This window comes from Solanum stenotomum, chromosome 5 (genome assembly GCF_019186545.1).
Source record: "Solanum stenotomum isolate F172 chromosome 5, ASM1918654v1, whole genome shotgun sequence".
NCBI classification, from domain to species: domain Eukaryota; kingdom Viridiplantae; phylum Streptophyta; class Magnoliopsida; order Solanales; family Solanaceae; genus Solanum; species Solanum stenotomum.
In genome coordinates this window covers 46,301,501-46,309,463 of record NC_064286.1, presented here as the reverse complement: position 1 = coordinate 46,309,463, position 7,963 = coordinate 46,301,501, and the positions used below count along the sequence as shown (strand labels likewise).

The 7,963-nt window shown below is 36.8% G+C and overlaps 1 protein-coding gene across 2 annotated transcripts; it reads left to right on the top strand.

The window, feature by feature from the left end:
* Positions 1-251: 251 nt before the first annotated feature.
* Positions 252-6,972, top strand: LOC125864497 (phosphatidylinositol/phosphatidylcholine transfer protein SFH8-like). 2 transcript variants are annotated; one of them, XM_049544521.1, is made up of 14 exons: positions 252-370; positions 1,721-2,021; positions 2,796-2,895; positions 3,002-3,268; positions 3,377-3,454; positions 3,546-3,647; positions 3,743-3,792; positions 3,914-4,013; positions 4,261-4,350; positions 4,443-4,556; positions 4,766-4,898; positions 5,616-6,019; positions 6,473-6,547; positions 6,787-6,972. In XM_049544521.1, exons 1-14 carry the CDS (start codon positions 337-339, stop codon positions 6,805-6,807), a joined length of 1,869 nt encoding a protein of 622 aa, XP_049400478.1. In that variant the 5' UTR covers positions 252-336; the 3' UTR covers positions 6,808-6,972. The 2 variants fall into 2 exon arrangements, with proteins under 2 accessions (XP_049400478.1, XP_049400477.1); XM_049544520.1 differs by having other exon boundaries at positions 4,440-4,556.
* The last annotated feature ends 991 nt before the right edge of the window (positions 6,973-7,963 follow it).

Here is a 7,963-nt window from a genome sequence, read left to right as displayed (position 1 = left end):
GTCTATAATTTTCAGTCCTAAAATACCCCTAATCTTTTCTATCAATTCCACTTTTCCGTTACAAAAATTTTGATGCATTTATAGCCGTACGATTATAAATACTTCCAAAATAAGTGGCTTCAGCTTTGATTCTTCTCAGTTTTCTTCTTCCACCTACTGAATATTCATCTTTTGGCAGAGTTTTTAAGTTTTACAGTGATTTTTCGATCTGCTGAGTTATCCATATATATATATTTTTTTTTTTTTTTTTTTTTTTTTGTTGAGTTTACAGTGAATTTTGTGTTGTCGGATCTACTGATCATCAAGATTTTTGGGTTTGGGTAATCGCCGGCGGCTATGTCAGGTCCATTAGATCGATTTGCGATGCCCTGTGAGTTTACCTTCTTTCGTTTTTTAATTAATTTCTTTACTGATTTTCAACTGCATTCCTGAATTTTAGTTACATTTTTATTTTTTTGAGTTTTTATGATTGATGAAATTATTTGGAGTAATTATGCATCAATGCCGAATTAGTATTTGGAGGTTTCGTGATATATACACTGGCAAAAAACTTGCTGTTACTCTATTGCTTTTAGGGTTTGAGGGGATGTATTTGTTACACTATGTTTTAGGTGATTGTAACCTTTTAGGGTTTGAGAGTGGTTATGCTTTTGAAGTTCACATTATATGATTGACCGAAATCGAATTGTGGGTTGGTTTCTTGGTTATTTTTGAGGAACTACAAATTGGGTGTTTTTTTTTTTTTTTTATGTGGTGGGGTTGAGTTAACTGAGTTTGTGGAATTGCAAAATGAAGGATAGTCCTCCAGTGTTGATTCAGAGATTATTTTGGATGCGAAACTGAAATGAGATTAATAAAAGGGATAACCCGCATGCCTTCTTACAAGGGTGTGGTTTGATTGTGGTGTAAGGCAATCCTCAACTTTTGTCCAAAGACTTTGGCAATATGCCCTTGTTGGTGTTCTTCACTTTTTGCCGCTCAGTCATTTTTTTTTGTTGACCGTTCGGGCCAGCTTTTGTGCACCTAGACTAATTCCACGTGATACCTACCACCTCCCACCAGCAACATGTGCCAGGTAACTCTATCACCAAGGCTAAGAGAGATGGGAAGAATCACTTAGTATTTTTTTTGTGTGTGTTTTGAACCTGAGACCTCAGGGTTCTCAACCACTTAATTGATCACTAGGCCACACCCTTAGGTGCCTGCTCAGTCATTTTCAGATCCCATTTTGGAACGTGCGGGACTTCCCTTGCGCACTTCATGTCAACGGGAATCTTCTAGCACTCTATTTAGGTGCTTTCTTGATGGAACTCGATCGACATACAGTTTCATGCCATTATGCTCTTCATATTTGTAAGCTATTACAGTTGTTTCTGGAAAAAAGTGTGAAATTTTATCCAGAATAAGCTTTTAGGATGAAGAGGACTTTTCAACCTTAATTCTTTAAAACCAGCCAACTATACCAAATCCTTAATTTAAGGAGAACATTTTTTATTAAAATCAAATGAATATAGGGGATTCATAGAGCTGACTGGATTAGATTGGAATTTGATTGACCTTGTTCTTTTAATTCAAATGGAGTTTCATAGGAAAAAAAGTCTGCCAACCTTAGTTGGCTACATGCTCAAGTCGAATCAATTCATGCCATTAACAAATAGGGTCTAGTTCATATGTTTCAAATTTCATCCTTTTCCTATTGTTTCCTTTCCACTGTTGACAGGCTTTGAGGGGTCGTCCACACACGATGAGAGAAGAGAAAGAAAATCTGATTTCGAGAACTCAGAGGATGAGAGGAGGACAAGAATTGGCACGCTGAAAAAGAAAGCATTAAATGCATCAACAAAATTTAAACATTCTCTTAAGAAGAAAGGCAGAAGAAAAAGTGATGGACGAGTGAGTTCAGTTTCAATTGAGGATATTCGTGATGCTGAGGAGCTGCAAGCTGTTGACCAATTTAGGCAAGCACTGATTTTGGATGATTTGTTACCTGGGAGACATGATGACTACTATATGATGCTAAGGTGATACACTGTTATCTTTACTTTCTTTAAGTATTTATGCATTAACTGATTAAGATATATCCTGCTTTCTGTTTTCTTGTGATAGTTTTTCTGTTAAGTATATTATGATTTGCTTGTATAGAGAGAGTTTCAATACCTTTATCATGTCCAAAAGTTAATTGCAAGTTAGAATGCGTACATCAAGCTTGTTTGTAGAACTGTGAATCAGGGGTAAAAATGAGTACGGGCAGAAAAAACCAATTTATGAAATTTGATTTTTGTTGGACCATCACATAGATAGAGCAGGTTCCTGTGCTTCCAATTCTTGATTAAAAGATAATCTTCTTTTTAGTGCTCTTTTTTCTTTTGTTGGTTTGTTCTATTTTTTGATTTATTAACACAATTTATGGAGCCCGGTCAGACATTTCATCTCTGCTTGCATTCCTGGAGCTGTCTATTACAAATGACTCATGAAAGTAATATTTTGCTCTTTAGTTTGCTTTGGTCAAAGAGGTGCTCTGTGAAATTTACTCTGGATATCAAATTTCAACTTTCTCAATGAACTTCTCCATCAGGCCTTAAGGACTGAAACAAATTATCAGAGTGGTAGACATTGTGAGCTTACCAAACACAAAAAGGAAAATAGTGGTAAAGACATTGTGAGCATAGGTTAATTCTCTCAGAATAGGCAAAATGGAAGAGGATATATTAGATTTAAGGACGCTTTTGATTAAGAACTATCTTGTAGTCTATTCTTGTTTTTGTCATTTAATTACCCCTATGAGTTTCTTGCAGATTTCTGAAGGCAAGGAAGTTTGATATTGATAAAGCAAAGCATATGTGGGCTGATATGCTTCAGTGGAGGAAGGAATTTGGTGCTGACACCATTATCCATGTAATCTTATTTCTCCAAGTGATGGATTGTCACAGTATTTGTTCATATATCAGATGCTAGTGACTCCATTTAATCTGAAATTTTTCCCACACCAAATTTCCATCAGGATTTTCAATTCCAAGAGCAGGATGAAGTTTCGAAATACTACCCCCAAGGTTATCATGGGATCGATAGGGAAGGAAGACCAGTATACATTGAAAGGTTAGGGAAAGTTGATCCCACCAAACTTATGCAAGTCACAACAATGGACCGTTACATTAGAAACCATGTAAGAGAGTTCGAGAAAACTTTTGCAATCAAGTTTCCAGCATGTACAGTTGCTGCAAAAAGGCAGATTGATTCAAGCACTACTATTTTGGATGTCCAGGGAGTGGTATGTTACCTAGTATTTGTTTTCTTGTGCTAACGTGTCGTGATTTCTGATTACATTTTTAGCACTCTAGGGTTTTCATCTTTTCATTTTCTTTTGTTGATTTCTTAGGGTTTGAAAAACTTTACCAAGAGTGCTAGGGAACTCATCATGCGACTTCAGAAGATTGATGGTGATAATTATCCGGAGGCATGATTATATTCCTATCTCAGTAAGCACTATAAGGTATTTCATTGTTTTGGGTTCATTAACACATTTTGCTACATTTTGGCTGGTGCAGACACTTCATCAAATGCTTATCATCAATGCTGGACCTGGCTTTAGGCTGCTGTGGAGTACTGTTAAGAGTTTTTTGGATCCCAAGACCACCTCGAAGATACATGTTTGTCTATGCTCTTCTCCTGCACCTTAAAGTGCTGTAATCTCAGTTATTTGGCTATATTTACTTATTTGCTTGTGTTGTCAAATTTCTTTTAGGTTCTTGGGAACAAGTACCAAAACAAATTGCTTGAACTAGTTGATGTTAGGTAAAGGGGTTAAGAATTCTTTCTACTGTACAAGGAAAGAATTGCTTTATTTCTGCTTCTGATGGTACTTCAGAAGGTTCACTTCTTTAAAAGTTGTATTATTGATTTTTGTTTTGTGCAGTGAGTTGCCAGATTTTTTGGGTGGAACCTGTACATGTGCAAATCAAGGAGGTTGCCTTCGCTCAGATAAAGGGCCATGGCAAAATCCAGAGATATTAAAGGTTTCATTCTAGGACCTTCACATCTGAGAGAAATTTTATTTCGAAAGATGTTCTTTTACCCACCTTTTTAGGATAGAATGATCTTTTTTCCTTTCCTCGCATTTATTTTCTGTACTTCTCTTTGCTGCGAACAAGGGTGGCCTGCTTGTTCTTCATGTTTTAAATAATCAACAAGCATTGCTCCCTTGATGAAGAGTATGTCAACTTTAAATGACTGGGAAAATGGTGCTCCCTTCTTTGATGCCAGATGATTGGTGAAGCACGGCGTGCCAGGCAGGTTGTTAAAGTTGTAAACAGCGAAGGAAAGGTAGTTTATGCTAAGCCTCGCTTCCCCATGGTATGACTTCTACTCTCTTTCCTAAATTATGAGAATACTCTAAATTTTCAACTGTATTTGAAGATTGGTACATGTATATTGAATTTTAGCAGTCAAAAGGTAGTGATACCTCCACCGCAGAATCGGGATCTGAAGCAGAAGATATTGCTTCCCCTAAAGCTGTAAGGAATTATTCGCATCTTCGGCTTACTCCTGTCCGTGAAGAGGTATATTTCTTCCATATTCAACTGATTTCATGAGTTAACCTTTCTTTTAATGGAGAGAACCTAAAAATATTCTCTTTCGCTGAGGCCCAGAATAATATAGGATTGCATTCCCTTAGATTTCATGAAAATATCTCCTTCCCCATTCCCCTCCTGAATAATTTCTTTATATGCTATTCTTACCATGATACTGTTCTTTTTACGTCAAACAGGCCAAGGGTATTGGAATGTCTGGCTACACTACAAACTTATCAGGATATGATGAATATGTTCCCATGGTTGACAAGGCAGTTGATTCTGTGTTGAAGAAGCAAACATCCTTTCATAAAGCCTCCATTGCCAAAGGTTAGACTTATTCAAAGAACACATGCATTTGCACACACAAGGAAAAGAAAAAGGGAGGAAGCATAAGAGTCTCTGAATCTTTTAGTTAAACTGTAGGGGTTGTTTGGTTGGGAACAAGTTATCCTGAGATAAGTTATCCCACATTCCCACCATATATATGGGATAACTTATCCCATCACTATGGTATAGATGGGATAAATAATCCAAGGACTACCTAATACCTCCAAGCAAACGCATGACAAAATAATGCATTTTATTCTGGGATTATTGTTATACCTTATACCTCACACCAAACGACTCCTTAGTATGCACCTAAACAATGGGGTAAAAAAAGAGCTCACTGTAGTTCTGACCCTGTAGTTTGGATGCACTGTGCGCCTGTTTGTGATTCGATATAACGTGTGCATATTTATGTATTTATTCACATGTATTTTTTCGTCTTAATTTGGGTTTTTAGTTGCATGCAGTACTCAGGCCCAGCGCCTGCTTGTTACCACCTGCATCCAAGACAACCTGTCTTGGGTGCAAATAGTGTGAACGTTATGCTGTCTGTTTTGCTTTAAGTTCTATTTTGGTCGTAAAGCTGGAATTTGCTGACATCTGTGGTTAATATGGGAATTTATGCTGCCTGTTGACCATATTCTTTTTTTATTAGTCCGTTCTAAGTTGTCAAATTTATACTAACATGATGTATATGGCTATTTACCTTTTATTCAGGGATACTTCCACCAGCAGATTCTCAAAAGCCTGCAGGTGGTCTTAGTGCTCAGCTATTAGGACTTCTTATGGCCTTCTTCACGACTGTGGTGATGCTTTTCCGTTCAGTGCTATGCCACATGACTAAGAAACTTCCAGATCCATCAATTGGTCAAGACCAAGCTGTTCAAGAATTCACCTCTGATGCCAACAATAATGAGGAGTTTCGGCCACCTTCACCAGCTCCAGCCTTTACTGAAGCTCAACTGCTTTCTGTTGTTCTGAAGAAGTTGGGTGAACTTGAGGACAAAGTAAGTACACTTCAAGAAAAGCCATCTGAGATGCCTTATGAGAAAGAGGAACTGCTAAATGCTGCTGTTTGCCGTGTGGATGCCCTGGAAGCTGAGTTAATTGCAACCAAGAAGGTAAATGTTTAAAGATATTGAGTGTGAATAAGAGTGAAACCAGTTTTGCTTCACCAAAACTTGCAAGTTTCATGTTTACAAGCTCAACTGGTGTTTAACTTGTGTGATAAGGTTTAATAAATTTAGTCTAAAGTAGGTTATGGGTTGGTCTTATTAGAGACTCTTGATCCTTTGAAGGGTTTGCCAAGGCCAGAGACAATAGCAAATAGAAAGGAGGAGGGAATAGGTTGGAATTTGACAATTAGTGTGAACGCTAGCATGCCTGCAACTTGAAAGTAATATTACATGATTATGCTGATAAGGTGCTGCCAAACTTATGACTTGTTTTTCAGCCAGGGGGTGCTGAGGATAACAGCATCTACATATAATGTTGGGTTGCTGAGATTAATTATCACATATCTGTTTCTCTTGGTTTTTGAGTTGATAATAATATTATTTCTTTTTCAAAAACAGGCTTTGCATGAGGCTTTGATGAGACAAGAGGAACTTCTTGCATACATTGATGGTCAAGAAGCTGCAAAATTTCAGGTGAGTTTCCAGATTTATTTGGTAATTAGACAGCACTAAATTATGAATGAGCCTAAGTAGGATGAGAAGTTGATATCATAGTGGAAACTACATCCGAGAAAACTCTAGGTGCGTATGAACTAAAATAATAAAAAGGCTTTGAGCAGTATTTCATGTGCACCTTCTGTATTTGAGTGTGTTTTTGCTTCGAAACTTAACGATTCATTGTTGATTTGTATCTCTGCTGTCTTGTTCTGCAGAAAAAGAAGTTTTGCTTTTAAGGATCCTTTGGAAGGTGGTGGAGCTCCAACTTTCTACAAAAGTATCTGAATGTGATGAGAACATACTTGTAATATGAACGAGCAGGCATGGATCCTAATCATTGTGCAGTGGGTTTGATCATATAATGCACCTTTTTTATCTTCTGAAAATTTTGCTTTTGGCACACTATGAATTTTACTATGTTTCGTGTTGGTTGAAATGGCCAGACCTACTAGGAGTTGTAACAACCTTTTGTCCCCAAAGTGGCAGAACATTTACTAATTGTGTTCAAGGAGGACAATAAGGTGTTTTCACAAGTTGATGCATTAAATTAGAGTAACAAATGAGATGAATGTTAATGCAAAACTAATTAGTTTCCTTGTTCACTCCCTCCACTGCTGGGACTAAAATCTGATAATCATAACATACCTTGCACCTTCGAAAATATCATTGTCGAAATCACAAAGTTTAGACTTTAAAAGAGATGTATGAAACACTCACAAAGTGTTGAGTGTCTTTTTGACATTTCAAGCTCAAACTATTTAAGATTATCAAACGATTAAATTCAAAAAAACATTGTCTTCACTTTGAATTCTTCTATAGCATAACAATATCTACGTTAGTGATGTTTTAGACTTATTTTGTCATTAAAAGTAATAGACGGAATGACCTGAGAGATCCTTATACTTGTTTTCATTTGTCAGTTGAACCCTTATAGTCACGACTTTGCCAATTGAACCTAACTTACTAAAACACAATATTTTAAACACTTTTAACCATTAACCAAACTTATGTGACACTAATATTGTTGAGATGGAAAAATACTTGACTGCACGCGCCTTAAAGCGAGTGAATATATATTTTTTAAATTAAAAATCATTAAAAAATAATTTAAATTAAAAAAGAGAAAAAATCAACCCATCAGCCCCTATCCCACCCCACTCCCTCGCCTGCAACTTTCTTCTTCCTTCAGCCCCCCACCCCCACCCTCTCCTTCTTCCTTGAAACCACCCACCACCCCACCCGCCCCTCACCCCACCTAACAAAATCTCTTATCTCAAACATTTTAGTTTCTTTAATTTTAAAATTCAAATTTCTTCTCTATGAATCTTGGTCGATTTACACACTTCTAAAATTTGGGTTTTCGAATGTTCTTTGTGAAAGATTGAAGTTTAG

Coding starts and splice junctions, on each gene's coding strand:
- LOC125864497 (XM_049544520.1), top strand. CDS start 337: ATGTCAGGTCCATTAGATCGATTTGCGATGCCCT. Junction 371..1,720: donor AGATCGATTTGCGATGCCCT/GTGAGTTTACCT, acceptor CACTGTTGACAG/GCTTTGAGGGGTCGTCCACA. Junction 6,020..6,472: donor AGTTAATTGCAACCAAGAAG/GTAAATGTTTAA, acceptor TTTCAAAAACAG/GCTTTGCATGAGGCTTTGAT.